This window comes from Capsella rubella, unplaced genomic scaffold (genome assembly GCF_000375325.1).
Source record: "Capsella rubella cultivar Monte Gargano unplaced genomic scaffold, Caprub1_0 scaffold_7, whole genome shotgun sequence".
Lineage (NCBI taxonomy): Eukaryota > Viridiplantae > Streptophyta > Magnoliopsida > Brassicales > Brassicaceae > Capsella > Capsella rubella.
In genome coordinates, this window is record NW_006238917.1 from 11,034,068 (window position 1) to 11,060,879 (window position 26,812).

At 31.5% G+C, this 26,812-nt stretch overlaps 4 protein-coding genes, 1 long non-coding RNA gene and 1 pseudogene across 6 annotated transcripts; 2 read left to right on the forward strand and 4 right to left on the reverse strand.

The window, feature by feature from the left end:
• Positions 1 to 288: 288 nt before the first annotated feature.
• Positions 289 to 1,566, reverse strand: LOC111829663. Its single transcript, XR_002833033.1, has 2 exons — positions 1,354 to 1,566; positions 289 to 727 (listed from the first exon to the last, which is right to left on the reverse strand). It is a non-coding gene; the product is annotated as an uncharacterized LOC111829663 (long non-coding RNA).
• A 1,785-nt stretch (positions 1,567 to 3,351) lies between these two features.
• LOC17879016 (cytosolic sulfotransferase 1) lies at positions 3,352 to 4,562 on the reverse strand. Its single transcript, XM_023778485.1, has 3 exons — positions 4,552 to 4,562; positions 4,012 to 4,276; positions 3,352 to 3,954 (listed from the first exon to the last, which is right to left on the reverse strand). The coding sequence occupies exons 1-3, from the start codon at positions 4,560 to 4,562 to the stop codon at positions 3,352 to 3,354; spliced, it is 879 nt and encodes a 292-aa protein (XP_023634253.1).
• Positions 4,563 to 5,762: 1,200 nt separating this feature from the next.
• Positions 5,763 to 8,412, reverse strand: LOC17878264 (pinoresinol reductase 2). Its single transcript, XM_006285334.2, has 4 exons — positions 8,024 to 8,412; positions 7,068 to 7,308; positions 6,300 to 6,503; positions 5,763 to 6,159 (listed from the first exon to the last, which is right to left on the reverse strand). The coding sequence occupies exons 1-4, from the start codon at positions 8,384 to 8,386 to the stop codon at positions 5,999 to 6,001; spliced, it is 969 nt and encodes a 322-aa protein (XP_006285396.1). The 5' UTR covers positions 8,387 to 8,412; the 3' UTR covers positions 5,763 to 5,998.
• A 2,303-nt stretch (positions 8,413 to 10,715) lies between these two features.
• Positions 10,716 to 12,757, reverse strand: LOC17880400. 2 transcript variants are annotated; one of them, XM_023779288.1, is made up of 2 exons: positions 11,364 to 12,757; positions 11,017 to 11,278 (listed from the first exon to the last, which is right to left on the reverse strand). In XM_023779288.1, the coding sequence occupies exons 1-2, from the start codon at positions 12,667 to 12,669 to the stop codon at positions 11,103 to 11,105; spliced, it is 1,482 nt and encodes a 493-aa protein (XP_023635056.1). In that variant the 5' UTR covers positions 12,670 to 12,757; the 3' UTR covers positions 11,017 to 11,102. The 2 variants fall into 2 exon arrangements, with proteins under 2 accessions (XP_023635054.1, XP_023635056.1); XM_023779286.1 differs by having other exon boundaries at positions 10,716 to 12,757.
• Positions 12,758 to 19,739: 6,982 nt separating this feature from the next.
• Positions 19,740 to 21,673, forward strand: LOC17877852 (annotated as a pseudogene).
• A 1,023-nt stretch (positions 21,674 to 22,696) lies between these two features.
• On the forward strand, positions 22,697 to 26,262 carry LOC17878478 (G-type lectin S-receptor-like serine/threonine-protein kinase RLK1). The gene is given in 4 exon segments (XM_006282382.2): positions 22,697 to 23,236; positions 24,227 to 24,502; positions 24,504 to 24,615; positions 24,618 to 26,262. Coding segments are annotated over 4 exon segments (2,475 nt in total). The 5' UTR covers positions 22,697 to 22,753; the 3' UTR covers positions 26,222 to 26,262.
• Positions 26,263 to 26,812: the final 550 nt, after the last annotated feature.

A 26,812-nucleotide genomic window follows, 5' to 3' on the forward strand; every position in this document is an offset into this window, starting at 1 on the left:
AGTTTTTATAAGGTGTTTATAAGGTTTTTATAAGGTTTTTATAAGGTTTTTATAAGGTGTTTATATGGTTTTTATAAGGTTTTTATAAGGTTTATAAGGTGTTTAAATGTGTATTAAGGGTTTAAAAACTAATTAAAAGTTTTACAATGTTTTTGTAAGGTTTTGTGAAGCATTTAAAAGATTTTACAAGATTTTTGTATAGCTTTTAAAAGTATTTTACCTACTTACAGTTCCATAGAAATCTTCCATTCATGTCACAAAGGTAACAAATAGTAACATACATAAGTATTAACACATGAACTTGAGGTTGAAATACATATTAACACAGTAACATACATAAGTATTAACACAATGAAAGAAGAACCATCACAACCAAATCAGAAGTAGTTAGCGATTACAAACAATAATTACGGGTTTAATGGAATATATCTCAGACTCTAATTTCACTTCTCCAAAAGCTATGCATACATAAAAGAAATTCGTTTGTTCATTTGTAAAGCCCACTGTAACCTCCTTCTCTTTTGTCCACTTATTAATCTCTACAACGAGCCAACACGTTACATGACGAGGTGAATCTTGATTCTGTTCTCAAGCTTCTTAGAAGTTATGTGTTCAGCAATTCTCAGATCTCCAGCATCTAATCCACGAGAGCTTATAGCCAATTCTGCGACTGTGACATCAAGTGATTCAAAGCTTCAGTTTCTGCAGTCAAAAGGATACAATGCACCTGCAATTAAAGAACGAATTCACTAAAGCTAGGAGAGAGAGAGCCAAAACTGGTCTCATCTAGTCCATTACCTCAAATACATGATATATGAGTCTCATCTAGTCCATTTAACACATCAGCTCTTCTAGACAACAAAACCAACATAACAACACCAAACCTATAGTTATCAAGTTTCTCTACAACACTAAGTATCTTTCATTGGTGATGGGCTCTCCTATCAAATTCACTCTTCCTACACACACAACAGAACAAACATCTTCACCATCTATTTCATATTCATATGCAACAATTCTCATTACAATACCATCTTCTAATCATCTAAATACAAAAATTGCAGACATCAACACATAATTAGCAACCAATTCATCAAAAATCCATATCATATAGAATTCTCTTTCCACAACTATTAAAAATCATACTTAATATATGCTTCTCATCCATTAGCCAAAAGCAAGTTGCATAAAAAAATAAGCTTATTTGTTTGGCATTTTACCAAACACCTTATGTGCGCTCAATGAATCTTTCTATTTTCTGTAGAAATCACATAAACATGTACCTTAAATGTATCATTATCAAACCTAAGACAAAATCAGAAAAGCAAAGAAGAAGAAAAGATCAAAGCTCACCTATGACGACAACTCTATATGTTAGCAACAAAAGGAAGGTATGACTAAGTAGAAGATGAAACTGAGAAGAAAGAACGACAGAGAACAAGAGACAAGGTGAGACAACGACTAAGGAGAAATCAGAGAAGATGAGATGATGCTAGAGAAGAAGGTCGATGAACACCGAGAATACACGGCGAGATCGACAGACGGCGAAGAGAGGAGGCGAGAGAAGGAGAGAGAAGGAAGAAGGTGTGCGTTTAGGTATGTTAAAAGGGAGAGTTAATATTAAAGAGGGTAAAGTTGTCATTAAAATTTTAAGAAGGGTAAAATTAAAAATGACAAGAAAGGAGGGTATTTTTAAAAAGGATCATCCCAAAAAGGGTATTTCTAACAAATTCTCAATATTAAATTAATATTATATATGTTTACGTGTATTTAAAATAGATACAGTATAACCTCTATAAATTAATACTCGATAAATTAATACTCTCTATAAATTAATAAATTTTTCTGATCCCAAGTTGGGAACAGTGTAATTTTAGACATATATGGATAAAATAATAAGATAATAATTTTTTTGAAAATCCTTTGTAAATATATAGTCCCATCAATATTATAAATTAATAATTAGGTAAATTTTTTAAAATATATGTATATATAAACACATTAGTTTTTGTTAGAGTTTATTTTTAGATATTTTTGAAAAAACTTTCCAAATTAGGAAAATCTCTCTATAAATTAATAATTATTAATTTATCGATAAATTAAAACCTCTATAAATTAATAGATTTGCATGGTCCCAACATTATTAATTTATAGAGGTTTTACTGTATGTTTACATATATTTAATTTTGAATTTAAGTGTCCACTTTTTATGGTAAAGGATTATTGTGATTTCCATAAATATAGATTGTTTTTGTTTTTTTTTTTTTTGGCTGTCATTAATTCTGTTTGGAAACAGGTTTAATTTTCATGAAATTTTTTTTAAATAATTGGGTCTGTTTGGACACAGCTTGTGCTTCCCAATTAATAGTATAGATTAGTTTAACCGTTACAAAAAAACTAACATCAATTACACAAAGTGATTTCAAAAATATAACATCATTTTCTGTAACTGACACAAAATTAACATCGATTGCCACAATTGATACAAATATTATGTTCAATTACATCATTTATTAACAAATGATGTGAATTATTTGCATCACCAATTTTAGAATCATTTATTTAAATGATGTAAAATTATTTTGAATCACTTATAAGTGATATAAAACTTAAAAATAAATGATTCAAAATGATCTTTTTTTTGTAGTGTGTATATGTGATTTTTGTTTTCAGAAAAGGTCGAAACCCCACGATTATTTTTACTAGCTTTTGGTGTAAAATTTAACTACATAATTCAATTTTGTGAGTTCTTTTTTAGTGTAATTTTTTCTTTCTAGACCCAACAATATAATCGATATATGTATTTATACCAAATTTTTTTGCAAACTACACAATTACAAAGTTGTTAAACTTGTATTAGTGTGGACCTAACAACCATCCAAAAACTATCTCCAAAGAAGAAGATGATTGCCACAATCAATAGAAAATCTTATATCTTTTGTTGTGAAAATAATGGGTTCAATAATAGAGTGGGTTGAAATCTTGTTTGCCTCTAGCCATATACCACCAAGAGGACCAAGACGTCCTCAGAAAGTGGCCTTCTAAACTAGCAGTACAACTTTTCCTTTATAATATATCCAGCACTAACTACTCTGACCTAATCGTCCAAAAACATGTCTCTTTCGGACAATTTGAGTTTCGAAGTAAATTGTTTTACATGGCTATAACCAAACAAACATGATGAGATTCAATAATATTGGTTTGCGTCAAAGAAAGTTCATAAATGTACCAATTTTGGAAAATGCTATGAAACATAAACCAAAAGAACATAACAAATAACAATGCATGAAAGTAACTTTTATTAGAATACATGCATGAAAGAAAGAAATCACATCTCAACATAAATGTCACTCACATATTTTTCAAACCCGAACCTTGAAATTTCTCATCGATGATCATGTCGATTTTGTTCACCATTTCAGTGTTGAGATGATTCTTCCAATCATCTACTTCTCCTTTGCGGAAGTAGATGTTGTGATCCAAGTTATTCCACGATATCCCGGTCTTGTTGATTTCCAGATTGCTCAGACTACTCAGAGAGCACAAGTTCAAGATCTTCTCAACAGATCCGCTACGTATCTCTTCTTGACTAAAAGGACAACCCAAGAACTCGGCAAGTCTCATGACTTGTGCATAAGGCTCTTCTTTGAGTTCCTCGTACCTCATAAAAAGAACATGCTTTGGATCTTTCAAACTGCCTTCCCAATAGCTCAAAACATTGTCCCATAAAGGTCCAAAAGTGTGAACTCCATTGCGGAACGACTCGATAATAGACTCGAGACTGCTTCTTTCAGCTTCTTGTTTCTCCATTTTTGACCTAAAATGCCATAACGACACTAACACATCCTTCACGTTCCTGCATACGTACACAATCTTGCATGGAGAGTCCTTGAGCGGCTCTCGCAGAGTATGCAACGGCATGTGGGTCGAGAACAACCTTGGAGATGATGAGAGCTTGGTCAGGTCCGGTGTTGAGCTTCTGACATACAACTTCAACTCAAGAAAAGGTACAAGACCGTGAGGGCTATCAGAGGTAAGAGGATGGCTCTGAAGACTATCCTTTGACCTATGAAGTAAAGCGACGGTTAAGGCCTTGAGCCAAGTCGTGCCAGACTTGGGGTATGAGCTGACTATTATGTCGGAATCAAGTGGCTTAAAGTGTTTTTGGTAATCGAAGACTGCTTGGAGATTGTTGTAATAGTACCAACATCCTTGGTAGTTGCAAAGCTTCTTCCCTTTGACATCTGTGTCTGAAGGAAGTGAAGATATCAAAGTTCTAAGAGCAGGTTTATTGGTAGGTTTTTAATAAAATCTTAAGTTAAAAAAGTTAAGAAAAGATAAAAAAAATCTCTTATACAAGAGACATATATCAACTTTTCTTAGTTTTTCATCACTTTTCTTAGCTTAAGAGTTTTTTAAGAATCCCTTGATAATCATGGTCTAACTTCTGTTCTTATGTCGTCTTCGTCTCCAAAGTTTCTTTGAGGCTCCGTCTGATTCATCAATTTTTTTTCTTTTTTTATCTTATGAGTTCTTGGCGCTATATATTACCTCGCAAACATATCACTATTTGTAAACGTGTAAAACAAATGAAATTACTTACGTAGTGGTTAGGAAATAATTCAGTAAGGTTTAACTAACGCTCTCTCTTTTAGAAAAAGAAAATAGATTAATCCTTAATTATGATTCTTAATTTTGTTCCCTACATTTCATAAAAAATAGTCGTTTTCTATTTAGATATATGTTGGAAATGCTAACATATACTATTATATACATAATATTTTTTATAAAATGTTACAGAAGGTAGTCAATAATTACCTAATATTTGAATGTGATTTCACATATCAAGAAATATTATTTTGTAATTTATAAAGAAGGAGTAGGTAAAAAATTTTGTTTTCTTTCAATTATTTCTCACCAAAAAATCTTTGCAACACTCTGACATTTGACCTGTTTTTTAAAAAAAATGAATAATCATGTCTAAAGACTTATGAATTTTAAAGTTTTAAAGTAATTAATCCAAACTTTAAAACAACAAAATGTAAAGAAATAAATTCTCAGTTTAAGAGTTTTGTGACTTAAATTTACATGAATTCATAATGGATATGAATTCTAAAATTACATATGATTTCTCGTGTTTTACTTAAAATTACATGAATTCATAATGTATGTTGGAGATTACTGTTTCGTTTGAGTTTTTCTTTACGTTTACTATGTATTAGAAAATCCTAAATTGTAAAACAAAAGAATGTCTAGCATGCTATAAAAAAAACCATCGTGTCCTTTAGTTTCAAAAACTGCAAAAAAGAAGAGGAGAGTGATCAAGAGAGATCAACACAGCCTTGTCTTCGTCTTTACTAGATCTCTTTTTCTTTTACTTCAACTCCGGCTAAGGTTAAAGACTTAAGTGCAGTGCCATGTCTACCAAACTTAGAGAGTTTGTGAAAAAAACTATTTAATTATGTTTAGTGGTTTAGTTTATATATCCTTAATATAGAAGCAAATTCAAAAGTCTGAAAATATATGAGACTAAATGTTAGACATATTGGCCGGGGATCAAACTTCTATAAGATGAACTTTAGACTTGATTACCATTTGACTAAACTAACCTAAGATTAATGTCTCTATTAGCATGGCCTAATTAAGATACATATAAACTCAAAAAAAAATCCATATAGCCACTTGAGGCTATAGTAATAAAATCTCTATAGCTAATTGAATGTTAGTGGATATAGTAAAAAAAATTCCTATAACCACGAATATTAAGATTCAGCCACAAAAATTTAAGTGGTTATAAGAATTGTTTTTACTAGTATTACCATATTCCCATACAAGTAGTAGTCATGGAACATAGTTCTTAAGATATCCATGTCTTTAGAATTTTAAGTAAACATGCAAAAACATCTGTAACAGAACAAAACAAACCAAAAGAAAAACATGATGATAACTTAGCAAATGGTGTTATGTGATTACATGTTCGTATTTTGGTTCAACCAAATCATACGAAAATTTTCAAATATTCATGCATGCGAGTGTACTTCACGTCCGGGTAGAGTTTAGAAGCTTCTTCGTCGTCTCCGACTTCATGATCAGTGAGACAACCTTCGTAGTATATGTGATAAAAGTGTCCTAATCCCGCTTGGTGTGATATCTCCTTATCTACATATACATATAATTAACATTGTCACATTGTTTTATAGAAAATAAATATTTAGCCCCGACAGCTCAATTCTCATAATCTAATCCAAAAGTTTTGTTTGGTTAGTAACTTAGTATGATAATTAGACTTAATTACGTACCTTCAATGTCAGCAAGAAAGTCATGTGCTGAAACAAAGGTCTTCTCCAATTCTTTTCCAATTAGTTTCTCCCATATTTGAACTAATTCCAAATGTGTGAGAATGTTCTCGGTAGGTCTCACGTACACAGTTTTATTCATCGTTCGGGGATCGTTAAGCGTCTTTGCGGTATATTTTGCCATGTCATCTTCATCTATGAATGCCACTAATAAAATGAATGGGAACATAAATGGTTAGAATAAATCTTGAATAAAAATGTAAGTTCCTAATTCGAAAAAACATTTGTATAATGAAAATTCCGTTGCACTTGATGTAAAAACATTATTTCTCGAATAAAATTTTATATTTTATTCAAAAACAAAAAGTAAGTGCTTAATTCGAAAAACATTGTATAATGAAAATTCCGTTGCACTTGATGTAAAAAAAGTTATTTCTTGAATAAATTTTATATTTTATTCAAAAACAAAAAAATTAAGTGCCTAATTCGAAAACATTGTATAATGAAATTCCATTGCACTTGATGTAAACAAATTATTTCTCAAGTAAATTTTATATTTTATTCAAAAACAAAAAAGTAAGTGTCTAATTCGAAAACATTGTATAACAAAAATTCCGTTGCACTTGATGTAAGAAAAAATATTTCTCGAATAAATTTTATATTTTGTTACAAAAAAATAAAGTAAATGTCTAATTCGTAATTATGAATTGTAGAAGCTATATCTCCAAGTGAAAGATAATGAGATGAGTTTCTCATAAAAGTGTTTTTTACCTTTAACATTTCCATCCCCATAGATATCAACTCTTTCTCTAGGAGGCATCAAAGTTCCCATTTGAGATAAATTACCACCAAAGTATGCGGCGAAACAAGCCCCGACGAGGTACGTGTGTGGGATCCCGGCGGCCTCGATTGCATTTCGTACTTCCAATTTTTGTTCGAATGTTTCATTACCTGGTGGCATCGCATGTCCCATACGTGATGGATCCATTCCAAATTCTGATGGTAAAAAACGCTGAAATATAGTATTTACACTTGTTAAAAAAAAGTTATTACAAGTATGTTTTAGTTCATTGCAACTATTCTAGACTTTTTAGTTTAAGCTAACAACAAGACGAAAGCCAAGACAGACACATTTTTTCTTTAAACACATGCGGCCGCTCGGATCAATAATTTAGTAGGTAGTTTGAATTGTTTATGATTAAGCAAAAAAAGATAAAAATAAAAATAAAACTGATTTCTTATTACTTAAAAGAAGTATTTAAATAGTCTTTGAACAATTATGTATTCAAGTTTATTAAAACTTTCGTATTAGTAAGCCAAAAAGTGCGACTTTGTGATACACAATTATCTTGCAAATCTTTGAACGAATCTTATCTTTTCTAAGAAAAATATTTATACTTTAGTAATAATTATTGTGTGTAATATTTTAGTAATATTTATACTTTAGTAATATTTATATAAGTGTGTAAAATATACATATGGTTAAAGTCAATTCATAGCCGAAATGTGCCATTTTGAAAGATGCATATGTCATGCAGACAGATCCATTGTACCTTGTACACATGATTACAATTTGCTTTAAACTCTGATGTAAAAGGGTGATAACTACATGCATGACGTGTACAGGATTCTATGATTCAAACTCTATAGACTATCAGGTGAGAAATGTCAATAACAAGTTATGTTTCATCAAAATTGATATACTTAGTGATTGAATTAATATTTACCTTGACGTTACCGGCCTCTTTGATGGCTTCGACCAGTTTGAGCTGAACAGGGATGTTGTGAGTACGGAAATGGACTCCGGACATGGCCGAGACAACCACGTCGACTTGCTTTACGGCAGAGACAAGACTCCGGTGATCGGAGAATGAGCCTTTCACGAGATGTGCGCCGAGTCTTTTGAAAGAAAGGAGGAGCTGCACCTTCTCAAGATCCACTCCGATCTCTGGCCGCTGTAGAACGTAAGTCTCGTGTCCCTCAGCCAAACATGCACTTACAATCCTCCTCCCTAAGGATCCCGTCCCTCCAACCACCAGAACTCGCGTTTTCTCGCCAAAAATTTTCTCGCCAAAATTAGTCTCTCCCATCTCTCTAAGATAGGTGCTTTGTTTGTTTTTTGGAATGGTGAAACTTGAGATATATAGTGCCGTGACTTGTGAGGAGTTCGTTTATTAATCTTTCTAGTATTCGTTACGTTAGGTCGAATATAGTATTCACATACGGACATACGTATAGGGGCCGGAACAAAGACAATAATACAATATACTGTTTAAGATGTTATGAATATAAAAATAACTTTAGATTGAAGTCTCTCATATAATTACACGCCATTACTTTCTTCTTCGGCCACGACCTCTTCCGCCAACAACCACAAAGTTACAAATAAACATTTGGCTTCACTATGCTAATCAATGGATTAGTCAACTATTCGATAGATGCATGTGATAGACACTTTAACTAATATGAACCTATCGACGTGGTTTAGTCCTAAGCGTTGGATAAGAATTATAATTTATGTATGAGTAAGTATGTCATCAAGAGAATTAAAAAGAGTCCATGTTCACTTTACGAAAAGAATAAGCAAATTTGATACTAATTAAACATGTATATCCATATTTGTTCTTTAACCTAAAAATTGTATAGTTAATGAAGATTTGAATACATAACTTTATACAAAATAACAAAAACATGGATTTTATCTTTTGTATTCTTTGTGATATTTTCGTTTTCTCATGGAACATACGATTTAAGTTCGTATCCATTATAATTAATCATTGATGGATGTACTTTAAATTGATACAAAATAAAAACAAATCCGAACACACAATAATTAAAGAGATTACGATTGGGCCATGAATAATGTGATGATTTGATTGTTGACAAAGATAAGTAATAATAAGGTTAAATTGTACTGTAAAGATCGACTTGTTTATAATCCAATGATGTTTGTTTTAAGTTAGGTGTGCCTATAAATCTCATCAAGAATCTAGAATATAATATATGTTGATTGTAAAAAATATTTGATTATATAGTTATGTAACCAACATTGGACTGGACCAAATTAACCTGAACCATTTCACACTACCATCTTCACATTTTTATATAACTTAGTCAATGATTTCGTCAAGAGTCGTTTAACATTCGTATAGACAAGTCAAACATGTTAATCTTCTCGAAATCGTGCTTTAAAAGTGTAATCCGAATATGTCAAATGCTATGACTTCTCGAACCTATAATATATACTTTAGTAGTACCTGCACTACTATAATTTAGGATTAGTTAGGGGTATTAATTAACACGAAGTATATAGTTGGACGTTTCACCTTTAAGACCATACAATTCTTAGACATTTTTATCTCTCCATCTATATAAACTTGGCACTTGCCTTGACAAACTAAAAATAATAATACTCCAATTGTAAAAATCAAGCAAAAAGCTGCAAGAAATAATAATTAATTTGGTCGAAGTACCTTAAGTATTTGAGTGATGAAAATAATAATAATAGTTTCCCTCATAAATTTGTTTCAACAAAATAAAACAAATCACTCAAAGTTAATTAACAGCATCATTAAAAATTAAACCAACTATGAGTCACCATGTTTTATAGTCTTCTAGTAGTTGTGTTAAGTTGATTAACTAAAGAGGTTAACGAGTTAGTTTTGATAAGAACGGTGTAATATTGAAAGTTAACGAGAAATTTACAAGTATACGTTTATTGACTCTTTCTTCCTACAAAGATAAACACTAACTATCTTATATAGTTAGTCTGACTTTTAATGTAAAATTGTGGCTAAATTGGTCATAGTTCAACAATAATATGTAGGATTAGTAAATAAGTTTTTTTTTAAAAAATTTTTTATATAGCAAATCGGCCGTCGGATATAGATGAGTTTACGGATAGGAGTGAAGATAAAGTTCACTAAAAAAGTGGGTTTATGAGTCGAAAATGTACAAACAAATCGTTAGGTGTTTCAAAATTCAAATAACCTATCTGAAATTTAATCATAGTGCTTTAATAAAAGTTAAATGTTAATTTTTTTTACAGCCATACAAGATGACCAACATGACCATGTTGTGGCAACAGCCTAATATCTTTTTTTTTGAATTTAATGTTAAATTATATTCAAAAAAAATAATAACGTTTGTACAACTAGTACATCGGTTTATAGAGGAGGATGCGAATAAAAATTATAGAAAAAACCGAAACAAATTTAGTTTCGAGATTGGATCCATATTTGAAAACAGCCTAATATCACTCTTAAATGACGTAATTTTGGGCGTTACAATTTTTAGAAAATGCAAAAATTGTCTTTCTTAACATTCAATAAGATTCGAACCATATACCTGAAAGACACAAACCAATAGTTTACCAATACTTTAAAATAAGAAACCAAAGTTTTGGATCAAAAATCCTCAAAAGTCTCAAACATCAAAACACATGTAAAATTACATTACACATGTTGGAGACAAAATCATAACCAACATACAAAACAAAGCTGCAAAGTAAAAAAACACATCGAAATATAAAAAAAAGTTTTAAGATCATGATCCTTAATTGTTATTTTGCTTCTTCTACATGATCACACCTTCCTTTTCATTGAATCTCCATATCAATCCATGAAGCATGCATACAATCTAAAGTACAAAACACTCTTTTTGAGCACTTAAATACCAAAGAATCTACGCAACGACCAGCACAATGATCACAAACTGGTCGAGAGCTACTACAGTTGCGTACTATTTCCATCTTCTCTTCATCATGATTGTAACTTTTGATGGTCACTAGTGGCTTCAGGTACATATTTAACCCCAATAAACATGTAACATGGAGAGTAACCCTACAACTGTCGCATGTATAAAACCATATCTTTGGATCCAATATGGACTCACATATCTCACACCAGTACTTAAGATTTGTTGCATCTTCTTCTCCGTAGCAAAGAGTGAGTAGATGACTATCATACTTGTAGTGCACCACACTAGGCACATTAGCGCAAGTGAGACACAAAAATGATTTGGACTTAACACATTCAAGAAAAAAAAAGGAGTTCGATAATGACTTACACCTCATACATTCACCTTCAGTCAAGTTCATGAAGAGGGGATGAGGATGGTGGTCATGGATTAAAGGATCCGGAAGGGAAGCACATCTTACATCAAGAACAAATCTACAGTAACTGTCGGCGCATTTATACACGAAACCACATCCTAATTGCTGGCACCCGTAGCATGTGAACATGTCGTGGACATAAAACTTAGGAGGGAGTTGGTAGGAATCAGGAGAGGTTGGGTGGAGGGTAAGCGGATGTTTGTGTAGCGGATGGCTTTTCTTGCGAGGAAGGTTTGCACATGTTTCATGGAGAACATATTCGCATTGCATACATCTATAGAAAGGATCTGAAGGTAGTACTTGAAGGATGCAAGCATCACAAAGCTTGCTTTCTTGATTTCCAAGAAACCAGTTCTTGTGGAGCCTCATATAATGGCCATGACTGAAATGTTGTATTGTGTTCTCATCAATCTTCACGAATGGCTCAATATCCTCAGTTGAATCTTCGGGTACTCCTTCAAGATCTTTCCCATCCCATACATCGTCCCTCGTTGCACATTTTGAATGGATAGCATAGTGGCATCCTTTAGTACAAGAGTACTGCCCGTAATTGATGTCTACTGTTTTGCGACAAACCCCGCAAGAATAGTCTCCAGGAGGAAGGGAGGAGGTGAAAGAGAGGCGGTGAGAGTGACGAGTGATCTTAATGACGCGTGGTAAGTAGATACATGTTCCATGAACCATGTAGTTACATGGATGACATTCGAAGATGTGATCAGTGTCATCTTCATCAAGAGACAAACCACAAGCATCACAGGGTAAAGGGAGCCTTCTAGGGAAGACGGTTAAGGCATGCTCATGGATCTTCGGTGGTGTGATAGTGAGAGGTGGTTGGTTTCTTGTACAAGAAGCATTGAAGCTGAGTTTGCAAACAGAACAATGATAGTATTCGTCTTCAAGACGTTTCCGACAACACTTGCATTTCGCATGCTTCCCATCATCATCATCATCATCATCATCATTACAACTATGAACTTCAAGATCTAGTGAGATAAGGGTAAGAAGGTGAGAGGGATGAAAAGGGTGTCTAATCTCAGGCAACTCACAATCAAAATGAAATTTCAAATCGCAAATACAACAATAGTAACAAGAGTAGTAGTTAATCTGCTGAGAGATCTCTCCTTTGCATATGTAGCAGATCATAGAGCTTGGAGTGAGTTCATCGGAATATTCTAGCCGATCAAGTGTGTGAGGCTGAGCCAGATCTGCTAGATGACATAGAGGTTCAAAACGCTTATAATACGGTACTAGTGTTTCCATGGAGGATTTTGTGTAGGAGAATGAAAAGTTTCCGAATATAGAATCTTTCTTTTCTTGGCTCTCCTTCCTTCGTGTATCAATATCATTGGAATTGATCTTAGCAAGAACAAATTGGTTCCAGCGGTAAAGACAGACTGATTAATATCAACTACCACATTTTGGTTGTATTTAAGTTAATAAAAATCCACTTGTATTTCACAATCTTATAATAATAGTAGTGGACCATTGGTATATAAAATTGGACTAATAGGATATTTAGTACATTTTGAGAAATTAATTGGGGAAGTGATACATTTACTATTTAAAATTGTCAAAGTAGTACATTTGTGAGATAGATAATCTGTGAGATAGAAAAAAAAAGGAGAAAAAAATGCCCAAAAAAAAGACAAGGGAGGGCATTCGGATTTTGTTTTTCTTTTTGTTTTTTGTTTTTTTTTGTTTTTTTGTTTTTTTTTAATATTTTTACCCCAACATTCTAATAACTAAAACTTCTTTGTTTTGTAATTTTTTTTAAAAATTTTTTTTGATTCACAAAAATCTATGTTTTTTTTCTTTATAATTTGATATGTATTTTGCTTAGTAAAAATTAAATACATTTCATATGTATATATTTTTTTGTACACTTTAGCATATGTACAGACGTATTTGTACAATTTAGTATATGTACAGACGTTTTTGTACACCTGATTATATGTACAGAGTACCCGTACAGCTTACTATATGTACACATGTATAAAAAATTACACATTTTTATCCGTACAACTACTATGATATATGAATTTATGCATATTTATGTACATATTTGTACACTAATATGTTGTACGGATGTTATTGTGTGATATTTTTATTATTGTACAAATATATGTTTTTTCACTTCTGTACATAAAATATGATGTACGAATTATATTATATAATCATTATATAATTATTCTAATGGCATACTTGTAAATAATATGTTTTTTGAGTGCTTAAAAGTCAGCAAAATAGTAGCAAATAGTGATAATGTACTAGTTTCCTAATTGTAAATAGTAATTGTACTAGTTCTATAATTAAGTTTCAAAAATGTACTACTTCTCCAACACACCCTATAAAATTAGGCAAATCGTTTTCTATAAATAGTAACTAGCTACTAAATTGGAGTTAAAGAAAAAGTTAACTACACTGTTTTTTCCTTTCTATCTAATTAATCTTTAATTAGCTAAATATTCCGAGATATTGTATGTCGTTATATTTGTTTGTCAGATTCTTAAAGCTTATCATTTAGCCATTATTCTAGTATATGCTTATGTAAGTAAAAGATGATTTGATATGAATTCTGATCACATTTTATTGAATTTTTTTATTACTAAATCGGTTTTATATTTAGTCACATACATTTATTTTGTAATATAATATAATTACCATCTACATTAATATGAAATCAAATTTTATAATAACATGTTCACTCTATCAAATATAGTTAGTTTTTGTACCATAAAAAATGTAATAAAAACATAATTGCGAGTTTGATTATATGAATGTCAACAAAGTTGTAGTTACATTTGTAAAAATACATATTGGCTTCTACTGGTAACCATTAGAGGAACAAAATGAAAAAGAACAAAAAGAACAATACGGAACGGAATAAACAACTTTTGAGGAATGAAAGGAAAACATGCAGAGAAGAACAAAATAATAAATGGTAACCAAACAATAACACTATCTTTTATAATATATTTGATTAAATAAATCAACTTTTAATAATAATACTAGATATAATTTATATATAATGAATTTGACACTAATTTTAAAATATATTTTTGAATGAATTTAAATATTTAATGTTAAAAATTAATAATTTATATTAACCTATTATAGATTATAGTAATTTTTATTTGTTATTTATGATATAAACATCTCTTAAATATGTTTTACTATCCATACAAATTTTAAATAGATTTTTTAACATGAAATTCATATCAAAAATATTTTTTAATGTCAATATATGATAAAAATATGAAAAATATTATATTATGAGATTAAAATATTATTAATAAATAATTTTTTATTTATTTTAAAATAAAAAACGAATTTTAATATTTGTTTTTTTTTTGTTCCATTTGTTCCTCATCAATTTTGGAGAGGAACATTTTTGTTCTATTGTTCCTCATTTTGTGAGGAATGTAGAGGAATGATGTGGAAAAATGATTCCTTGTAAATGGTAAAAAAATTGAGGAATGAAGAGGAATGTCACATTCCTTCTCATTTTTTTCCTAAATCATGGTTACCAATCGAGGCCATTGTCTATACCATTTGCAAATATAACTTACCTTCCATTTGATGAGAGATGAGAGCCCAAAATTTATTTTTTCCAAAAAAAATCTTATGAATATTTATAAAAAAAGCCAATAAAAGCCCAGTAAAAATGTACCGTAAATATTTTGTATTTTGACCTCTTTAAATTGCTAATTTGCATTTTGACCCAAATAAATTTGCTTTTTGACCATATTAAAAACACAATTTATTTGAATTCCCCCTAAAAGTTTGTATTTTTACCCATTGAAAACAAAAATTTCATTTTAGCCCCCACTAATTTTGCATTTTGACCCAAATAAATTTGCTTTTTGCTCCTATTAAAAACATAATTTATTTGAATTCCCCCTAAAAGTTTGTATTTTTACCCATTGAAAACAAAAATTTCATTTTAGCCCCCACTAATTTTGCATTTTTATCCTATTAATTTTTTGTCTCCCTGACTTTTGGTTATGGCTCCGCCACCGACTACATTAATAAATTTATATTTTATTTTCAGAAATTAATCTGTTTATTTAGATTTTAATTAATTATAATTTCTGCTAGTTTTCTTAGATTTTGCGACTTAATTATCCTGCATATTTTGAATCTCTTATCAGTTAAAAAAACAATTTAAGCTACTTTAATCTTTAAATAAATCCTATAAAATTCTGTATTTTAAGACATATATTTGACTAATATTATTGAGATCATTACAGAAATTAGTTAGTATGATAATAGTCTTTTTTGTTTTTTTTTTGTAGAAAATTTATACAATTATGCTTTCTGATCTAAAACTGATAGAGATTTACGAGCAAGTTTAAAGGGATCTTAAGAGCTTTTGGAGAAAATGTGAAATGAAATGCATTGTATTAGTATACATATCTATGTATCGCAATTCACAATCTGGCATCTACGAAAGATAACGAAAGTGTATATCAATGAAACCTCTTCTTATGCAATAGTGAAATTTTGGAAAATATTTTTTTTATTAAACAACATTAAATATTAATAGGAAACAAGGTGATTAATATTAAAAGCGGTATATGTATATATCACGGAGTCAACACTAAGAACTATTGTGTACCATTCCACTTCTCTAGGAGAGAAGCATTTATCTGAGAAGTCTCGCTCTTTGATGCTCTAGAGGGGATTTGATCATAAACTTCATAGCATTAGCTCTTGAAAGAAACCGAGTGATGTCCTCCAAATCAATAAACCTAAGCACACAAGAATAAAAGTTTGTAAACAAAAACACAAATTAGAGAATGAGAAGTTGAAAAGCCATAGTTTGATCTTGGCTTGGCGACTCTCTAGAAGATTCGAAGATTCTCGCCACTATAACTCAAACATAGTAATTTTCCTTCATCTTCAACCAACAAATAACTTAACTTACTTTTACCGGAAAAATAACTTAAGTTACATTCTATTATTTTTATGTACTTTTTAGTATTTGCTTATGTTTTCCTTATGTTTTGCTTATAATTTGCTAATATTTTTCTTATATATATTTTATTTATATTTATCAACTTGTTTATTTTTCAAAATTTTCAACAATTCATGTGTATTGTGTAGTCAAAAATAATGCATCATTTAAATGCATTAAAAAATAATTTTCTATCTTGAAAAATATTTGATATAAATTTATTAATTTTTATATGATATTATAATATGAATTTTCAATAGGAAATATAGAACTAGAACAAATCTTTTACATCAAATCCTTTAAAGTTGTTGTCAAAAATGAAAATAAAGAGTTTTTTTTTATAGTGATATTAATCTTTCGAATTGACTATAATCATCATTATGAAAGTTATCTAACATAATACTATAGTTGAAAAAAAGAAATATTATTATTGATAGATATCATTGATAAATTAAGATATCTACTGATTCATATACACTCTTCTTTTTTTATTAAACGAATATATAATTTGAAATGATATGTGTTGATATTAGATATAGCTGGAATGAATGGTTTAAAAACTCGATTAAAGAATATGATATAAATTGTATAATCTGAACTCAAATGTAATGATATCAATTTATCAACCATATTTCAAATGCATGGTTAAAAAAATCGCTTATCATAGACATTTGAAATTTTATGTCTAATAGTATAATTATCATAGAAGTAAATAATTTCTACAAGATATTCTCATTGAAATTAATACAAGAAGCTAAAGAAATAGCTAAACGGCCGAAAATGTTGTGTCCTAAAAACAAACGACACGCAGTTTGGGTCTATTTGATAAATTAAAAATTCATAGTACATGATTACACATTTGAGTTCAATTTGTTTCTAATCTTAATATTTTATGGTAAAGATTGTATTTATTGATTCTTTCTTTGTTTGTAACTGAGCCTTATACAGTAGTTTTCCAGAATATGTTAGCTCATTTTTATTTATTTATTAAGAATGCATTTTATACAATCTATGATTGAGAGCACTACAGAAATTAGTTATAATAATCGTACATATTTTTGAATTTCTTATAAATATAAATATATATATATATATATAAGAGAAATTGATACCAATAACCTTTTTATGATACCCTCTTTTAAAAATATCCTCTTTTTTTACCATTTTCATTTTTGCCATTTCTTAATTTTTAATGCCTATTTTACCCCTATTTGAAAGAATATTCTTTCCCAAAGGAAGGAATATTCATTCCAAAAATTTTCCCGCCAAAAAATTCCCGCCAAAAACTTTCCCGCCAAAATTTTCCCGCCAAAAAAGTTTCCGAGAAAAATTTTCCCGCCAAAAAATTTCCGCAAAAAATTTCTCGCAAAAAAAAATATTTTTTCAAAATTTTCCCGCCAAATTGTTTTAAAGGGTTTACAAGATTTTTAAAGGGTTTACAAGGGTTTTTAAAAGGATTTACAAGAGTTTTTAAATGGTTTTTAAAGAGTTTTAGAAGCCTACAAAGGTTTTTAAATGGTTTTTAAATGATTTACAATGGTTTTTATAAGTTTATAACAGTTTTAAAAGGATTTACAAGAATTTTTAAAGGATTTTAAAAATTTACAAGGATTTTTAAAGGTTTTTTAAAAGGATTTACAAGTGTTTTTAAAAGGATTTTAAAGTATATTTAAAGGCATACAAAGATTTAAAAATAGTTTTAAAGGATTTACAAGAAGTTTTAAAGGGTTTTAGAAGTTTACAAAGGTTTTTGAAGGGTGTACAAAAGTTTTTAAAGGTATTACAAGTTCTTTAAAATGGGTTTTAAGGATTTACAAGGGTTTTTAAAGGGTTTTAGAAGTTTACAAAATTTTTTATTAAATGATTTATCACGGTTATAAGGGGTTTAAACGGATTTACAAGTGTTTATAAATGTTATAAAATGATTTACAATGGTTTTAAAAGGTTTACTCAAGTTTTGAAAGGTTTTAGATGACTTTTAAAAGATTTACAAGGGTTTTTAAAGGATGTTTTAAGGGATTTATAAATATTTACAAGGTTTTTTTAAGAAATTGCGGAAAAATTTTGGCTGAAAATTTTTGGCGGGAAATTTTTCGGAAAGAATATTCTTTTTGTTGGAAAAAAAAATCTTTTTTTTTTTATCATGGGTTATAATAAAGGAGGGTAATTTAGTCATTTGTACATTGAATAGGGTATTTTTGAAAATGAAAACCTAGAGAGAGTACTTGTAGAAAAGGGTATCATAATAAAGGTTAGTTGTGCAAATCTCCCAATATATAATTATGAATTTTAAGGTAGAGTCATATAATTATAGTTTAATTTTACAATGAGACGAGCACATTCTCTAATGAGAACCAACAACTTCGTTGAATTTCATATATTATTAAACCCGCAATTATGTTTCTATTACTTTTTATTTTGTGTAAATAATTTTACCAAATTCACTTACATACACATTCTAATCGTTATATTTTTAATATTCCCCAGAAGACCAATTGCATTTGGAGTAGTATAAAGTCGACTCAATTTATAAAAAGTCATGTGAAAGAGAAGTTTATGCAGAAAATAAAGCAAAGGCATTATCATTTCCAAATATTATAATATAAACTAGTTTGTTCAACAACCACATTTTGATTGTATTTTAGTTAATAAAAAAAAAAAAAATTTGAGAAATACCCCTTTTGGTGTACCCCTTTTTAAAAACACCACTATTTTTTTTATCCATTTTCAAAAATACTCTTTTTCAAATATGAAAAATTATAAACTTTTATATGGTTGATAAGGTACATCAAGATCATCATTACTACTGGGAGATCAAATCCAAATATTTATAAAGTTTTAAAAGGTTATAAATGGCATTTATAAGGTTTTTATAAGGTTTTTAAAAGGTTTACAAAGTTTTTATAAGGTTTTTAAAAGGTTTTTAAAAAGTGTTTATACGGTATTTATGAAATATATACGTAAATTTACACACCTATAAAGATAAATTGTGTCTATAAATATAAGCTTATACATATGTTTTTGATAAATTTCAAATTTTATAGTGACTTTTTGATAGAAATAGAAAGAGGAGTATTTTTAAAAAGTGGTATTGGAAATGATTCATATACTAAGGAGCCAATAAAAAAAGACTCATGAGTCTTGGCCAAATTAATACTTAAATGCAACAAAACATTTTTAAGCGAAATTAATCCTTAAATCATAACTAAAGTTTTATTATTAAATTAAGACTAAAAAAGTACAAATCAATCTGTCTTTACAGCTAGAACCAATTTGTTCTTCCTAGTATTCCAATGATTCATATACTAAGGAGCCAATAAAAAAAGACTCATGAGTCTTGGCCAAATTAATACTTAAATGCAACAAAACATCCATGGAGACACCACCGTATTATGATCCTTCTGAACCATTATGTCTTCTTTCAGATCTAGCTCAGCCTCACTTACTTGATCGGCTGGATTATTCTGAGAGCCTCACTCCAAACTCTATGATCTGCTACACTTGCAAAAGAGAGATCACGCAAGAGATTGACTACTACTCTTGTTACTATTGTTGTATTTGTGATTTGAAATTTCATTTTGGTTGTGAGTTGTTGTTACTTGAGATTAGACACCCTTTTCATCCCTCTCATCCTCTTACTCTTATCTCACAAGATCTTGAATCCTCCGATTCAAGTATATGTAAAGATGAGAGTGAAGGTGATGATGATGATGATGGGAAGCATGTAAAATGCAAGTGTTGTCGGAAACGTCTTGAAAACGAATACTATCATTGTTCTGTCTGCAAAGTCAGCTTCAATGCTTCTTGTACAAGAAACCAACCACCTCTCACTATCACACCACCGAGGAGCCATGAGCATGCCCTTATCGTCTTCCCTAAAAGGCTCCCTTTGCCCTGTGATGCTTGTGGTTTGTCTCTTGAAGATCACAACGAGTACGTCTTCGAATGTCATCCATGTAACTACATGGTTCATGGAACATGTGTTTACTTACCACGAGTCATTGAGATCACTCGTCACCGTCACCGCCTCTCTTTCACGTCCTCCCTTCCTCCTGGTGACTATTCTTGCGGGGTTTGTCGCGAAACAGTAGACATCAATTACGGGCAGTACTCTTGTACTAAAGGATGCCACTATGCTATCCATTCAAAATGTGCAACAAGGAACGATGTATGGGATGGGAAAGATCTCGAAGGAGTACCCGAAGAATCTGAAGATGAAGAGATTGAGCCATACGTGAAGATTGATGAGAACACAATACAACATTTCAGTCATGACTCATGACCATTATATGAGGCTTCACAAGAACGGGTTTCTTGGAGATCAAGAAAGCAAGTTTTGTGATGCTTGCATTCTTCAAGTACTACCTTCAGATCCTTTCTACAAATGTATGCAATGCAAATTCGTTCTCCATGAAAGTTGTGCATACCTTCCTCGCAAGATAAGCCATCCGCTACACAAACACCGGCTTATCCTCAGGGCAATCTCTACTGAATTCTACCTATTCCCTCCTGACTTTTGTGTCTACGACATGTTCACATGCGATGGTTGCAAGCAATTAGGATGTGGTTTCGCGTATGAATGCACCAAAGATGATTGTTCATTTGTTCTTGATGTAAGATGTGCTTCCCTTCCGGATCCTTTAATCCATGACATCCATCCTCATCCACTCTTCATGAACTTGACTAAAGGTGAATGTATGAGGTGTAAGTCATTATCGAACTCCTCGTTTTTTCTAGAATGTGTTAAGTCCAAATCATTTTTGTGTCTCACTTGCGCTAATGTGCCTCGTGTGGTACACTACAAGTATGATAGTCACCCACTCACGCTTTGCTACGGAGAAGAAGATGCAACAAATCTCCAATACTGGTGTGAGATATGTGAATCCAAATTGGATCCAAATATATGGTTTTATACATGCGACAGTTGTAGGGTTACTCTCCATGTTACATGTTTATTGGGGCTAAATATGTACTTAAAGCCCCTAGTGACCATAAAAAATTACAATGATGATGACGAGGAGATGGAAATAGTTCGCAACCGTGGTAGCTCTCGACCAGTTTGTGATCATTGTGGTAGCCGATGCGTAGACTCATTGGTATTTAAGTGCTCAAACAAAGAGTTTTGTACTTTAAATTGTATGCATGCTTCATGGATTGACGACGCAGATGATTGATATGGAGATCAAAACAACAATTAAGGGTCATGATCATAAACTTTTTTGTAACTTCAGTGTGTTTTTGCTTTCCAGGTTTGTTTTGTTTTGTAAATATACGTTGTATATGTTGGTCAGTGTGCTTTTCTCTCCAGAATGTGTATTGGTTACGTGTGTTTTGATGTTTGGTTATACTTCAAGTCTTATAAATTTTATGTTAGGGAATGGTCACTTAGTGCTTCTCTCTTACATGCATACGCGTGACTAGAGCTGTCAATTAGTCCGTCCACCGTCCATCCATATGGACAATTTTATTTATGGACTATATTTGGACGGTCCATAATGGACATGGATCTAGAATATGTCCATGTCTAAATGCTCATGGACATCCTATTTTTACTTTTGTTATTTCTCTTCATAAAATTTAAATTAGAAAGTAAATAATTTCGCTAAAAGCGCAAAATCACGTTTTTTGCCAAAAATGTAAAATCACATTTTCTCGCTAAAAACGGAAAATTACTTTTTTCCTCTAAAAAAGGAAAATTACGTTTTCCCGCCAAAAACAAAAAATTACGTTTTCCAGCCAAAAAGGCAAAAATTATGTTTTCACAAAGATAAAAATTTAATTTTTAATTTTTCTTAAAATTAAAACTTTAGGGTTTTTGGAAAAAAAAAAAGATTGAGCTGTCCATTGTCCATATGGTTTTGTCCATCATGTCCATGGACAAATGGGCTTTTTAACCAGTTGGACAATTTTTTGTTTGGGCGCGTCCATTGTCCGTCCATAATAGTTTGGACTGGACAAGCCCATGGACGGCCCGCCCAATTGATAGCTATACATGTGACTACAAAAATTAGTATATTTACTTTTCAAAACTTAAAACGAACAAAAATCAATGGTCAAATATTTCCTTTTACCATTGAAGAGCCAAAATGCATGGAATACAAATCTTTTAGCATTACAATTCAGGAATGTTACAACCATAACGATACAACCAAAGTTGTACCTACGTTATCCAACCCTTCAAAGACGTAGTAATGTATGGAGGAGAAGACTCTGTTTACTCTTCCACAATCTGGTTTGATGATGACTCATAGAAAGAACAAAAAGTCTAGACTTTAAAAGTCTTCTGCTTAACTTTTCTTCGAAGTTCAGTAACAACAAACAATTCAACATTAAACCTTTATATACACACATTCACAGACACAAATTTAACATCTTTGCTCAAGAAAAATGCGGTTTAACAAGATACTACAACTTGTTCTTGTTTTGCAACTAGAAACACTTGTCGTCTTGTCTCAAAACATCATAAACGGTTCTGTTCCTGTCGGAGAATCTCTTACCACTTCAGAGTCCAGTTCATGGCGTTCCCCTTCCGGTGACTTTGCTTTAGGGTTCCGCAAGATCACACCAAACGATGGTTTCACTCTATCCATTTGGTTCGACAAGATTTCTAATAAGACCATCGTATGGCACGCACAAGCCGTCAACACAACCACTGGTCTTGTCCCAAATGGTTCCAAGGTTACATTAACCAAAGATGAGGGTCTGGTTATCACTGACCCTGGAGGTCAGGAGCTGTGGAGATCATTGAGTGGTGGCTCTGTTTCTCGAGGGCGCATGACTGACGAAGGAAACTTCGTTCTGTTTAGGGATGCGGACGAGGTTATGTGGTCGAGCTTCGAGAACCCCACCGACACTTTGTTACCTAATCAGGTACCTAGTTCTTTACTTCTTTATAACGAATCATTGTCTCAGTTTATAATTTTTCAACTTTTTTTAGTTTTATGTAAATATAATATTATTTAATACAACTAAAACCAAAATCAAAGAAGATGATAAGAGATCATAATTTTAGTGGTATTATTGGTTTATTGATTTGTAAATCCACACACAATTTGTGAATCCTTGTTATTTATGAAATCAAAATACATGGATTTTGAAATAATCTGTTTTATCCTTGGATTTGAATCTTTCTATTTTACACAATCAAATCCATTTAATAACATACTGCGGACTTTAAAATTCAAAAATAAATCACTAAACGAATAACATAAGATTTTAACTAGTATTTATAAATCATACAACCAATAACACATGATTTTGATAGTTATTTTAAAATCAATGATTGAATAACATATGATTTTTGTTTGGATTATATGACTAGTAGAAATAATTAACGGAAATTATCAAAATAGCACTAATTTAAGTTTTTTTCCAAACTTAGCACACACTCTCGTATTTTCCAAAATTAGCTCCAAATTTCAAAATTAAACTTTCAAAATTAAATATTTAAATCTAAACACTAAACCCTACCCCTAAAAACTATACCCTAAACGTAAAATAGTCAACCCAAACCTAAAAAAAAAAATTTCAAAAAAAAATTAAAAATTAATATTATAATTATGCTAATTAGTGTTATTTTTGGAAATTTGTGGAATGTGTGCTATAATTGTCCATAAAATATATTTTGGTGCTATTTGAGGGTATTTCTAAAAAATTAATCGTAAAATTGTTTAATTACATAATAATGACATTCTATGTAAATAGTTTTCAAAATATTAATACGGATATATTAAGTTAGAAACACAAGCTAAAAGGTTTAGAATTTTTAAGTATTAAGGCCGGTACTTCTACTGATCCTATTGTCAAAATAAATTTATGTGTACATCTAAGTAACGTTACATATGGATATTAATGATGCAGAATATAGAAGTTGGACAAAATCTGTCATCTCGTAGGACGGAGACGAGCTTCAAGAAAGGAAGATTCAGCTTGCGCCTAGGTGATGATGGAAATCTTCAGCTTCTCACTCTCAATGCTGAGACTGTCTCAGAATCCGACATATACTCAACGTACTACGAAAGCGACACGAACGATCCAAACAGCCCCGGTGTTCGATTAATCTACAACCAGTCAGGGTACATGTATGTACTTCAAAGAAACAATTCACAGTTCGTTGTCAAGAAGAAAGATGAGGAAACTTCTAAAGACGTCTATCGCCGCGCCGTTCTACATTTCGATGGGGTTTTTGCTGAGTACTATCATCCCAAAGGAGGCCAAGAGAATAGTGGGTGGGTGTTTGATTGGGCTGTGCCAGATAATATATGCGGGAACTCTGACTCACTTGGGAATACGGCTTGTGGGTATAATAATATATGCAGTTTAAGTAACAACCAAAGGCCAAGATGTGAATGCCCTAAGAGGTTTGTGTTGAAGGATCCAAGCAATGAGTATGGTGATTGCGTGCCAGATTTCGAGATGGAGACTTGTGGATCGAAAGATAACCAAACCGTAAACTCAGATGTGAATCTTTACGAGTTTATTACCTTAAAGAAGACGAATTGGCCATTTGGAGATTACGAGAGTTATGCCAACTATGATGAAGAAAGATGTAAAGCTTCTTGTCTTAACGACTGTTTTTGCGCTGCGGTTGTTTTTGGAAACAATCGGGATCTAAGATGTTGGAAGAAGAAGTTTCCGTTGTCTCACGGTGAAAGAAATCCGCTTGGTGATAGCGATACATTCATTAAGGTTCTGAACCGCACTATCGCGGATGGTCGACTAATTACCGAAAAGAGTTCGAAAAATCGTGGCTGGTTAATCATTACTTGTTCGGTTCTACTTGGAACTTCAGCTTTCTTGAATTTCATATTTCTTGCTATGTACAAAAAGAAGAAGAAGAAGACGTCGAAGAAAAATCAATCAAGAGATATTAGTGTGGCTACAGCTACTGCGAATGAGTTGAATTTGAGGGTTTTTACTTACGGAGAGCTCGTGGAAGCTACAAGAGATTTCAAGGAAGAGCTTGGAAGAGGAGCCTTTGGGATTGTTTACAAAGGAATTTTAAAAGTTAGTCGTGGTTCTGAAGTTACCGTGGCTGTCAAGAAACTTGATCGTCTTGCTCCTGATAATGAGAAAGAGTTCAATAATGAGGTTAAAGTGATTGCTCAGATTCACCACAAGAACCTAGTGAGGCTTATTGGCTTCTGTAACGATGGACAAAGCCGGATGATCGTTTACGAGTTCTTACCGCATGGAACATTAGCCAGTTTTCTTTTCAGGCGCCCGAGACCAAGATGGGAAGATAGAAGGAGAATTGCGGTGGACATTGCCCGTGGGATCTTGTATCTACACGAAGAGTGCAGCGAGCAGATAATACATTGCGACATAAAACCGCAAAACATACTTCTAGATGAGAATTACTGTCCTCGGATATCTGATTTTGGTCTAGCAAAGCTTTTGATGTTGAACCAAACGCATACGCTGACGAACATCCGCGGAACGAAAGGTTATGTCGCAATTGAATGGTTCAAGAACGGTCCAATTACATCCAAAGTAGATGTATATAGCTACGGTGTAATGCTTCTAGAAATCGTGTGCTGCAAGAAAGCCGTCGATCTTGAGGATGGCGTCATTCTCATTGATTGGGCTTACGATTGCTTTCGACATGGAAAGTTGAAAGATCTAATCGAGGATGACTCAGAGGCGATGGACGACATGGAGATGGTAGAAAGATATGTGAGGACAGCGATATGGTGTATACAAGAAGAGTCAGGGATGAGACCTAACATGAGAACTGTTACACAGATGCTCGAAGGTGTGACTCAAGTTCATGATCCTCCAAATCCATCTCCTTTCTGTAGCATTTTCACTTGTACTGATGAGTCTATGTCTAGTGGTCATGTGTCACTTGTTTGATACTTTTGTATCGTATAATATGTTTTAATAAGTTGATACTTGATCGTACGGCTGAAAGAATCGACATATATGTTATTAGGTTCATACATATAACATACTCATCAGAAACACCGCATTACACGAATTGTCTTGGCAGTAACTTTTGGTCCATTTTTATTCGATCATAAAATATTACATCAATTTTAGTAGTGTGCATATCATGTAGTAATCATATATAGAAATTTTTTTAATAACGAAAACAAAATAATGATAGTTTTGGAATTTTTACATGATTAATCCTAATTTATCTCACATAATATGTAATGTAACTACGTAAGCCCCTTACCAAAAAAAAAAAAAAAAATTCTACCATGATAAAGTCGATGATAATACCAATGAGGCAATGACGACACATTTTAACCCTTACATCACAAAAGGTACATTTCAGAGGAAATAAAAGATGAAAAACTGACAATGGAAAAAATAATATTAATAATAATAATAATAATAATAATAATAATATTAATAATAATAATAATAATAATAATATAATAATAATAATAATAATAATAATAATCAAAATAAAAGATGAATTTACCCAATCTACTTTTA

Bases quoted from the DNA above. Each gene is read 5' to 3' on its own strand.
- LOC17879016 (XM_023778485.1), bottom strand. The intron at 3,955-4,011 runs GTACCTTTTCTT...GACCTGACCAAG, and splicing joins CTGATAGCCCTCACGGTCTT to CTCTCATCATCTCCAAGGTT.
- LOC17878264 (XM_006285334.2), bottom strand. From the start codon at position 8,386: ATGGGAGAGACTAATTTTGGCGAGAAAATTTTTGGCGAGAAAACGCGA. The intron at 6,504-7,067 runs GTAAAAAACACT...TCATTTTATTAG, and splicing joins TGGGGATGGAAATGTTAAAG to TGGCATTCATAGATGAAGAT. The intron at 6,160-6,299 runs GTACGTAATTAA...ATGTATATGTAG, and splicing joins CTTTCTTGCTGACATTGAAG to ATAAGGAGATATCACACCAA.
- LOC17880400 (XM_023779286.1), bottom strand. From the start codon at position 12,669: ATGGAAACACTAGTACCGTATTATAAGCGTTTTGAACCTCTATGTCAT.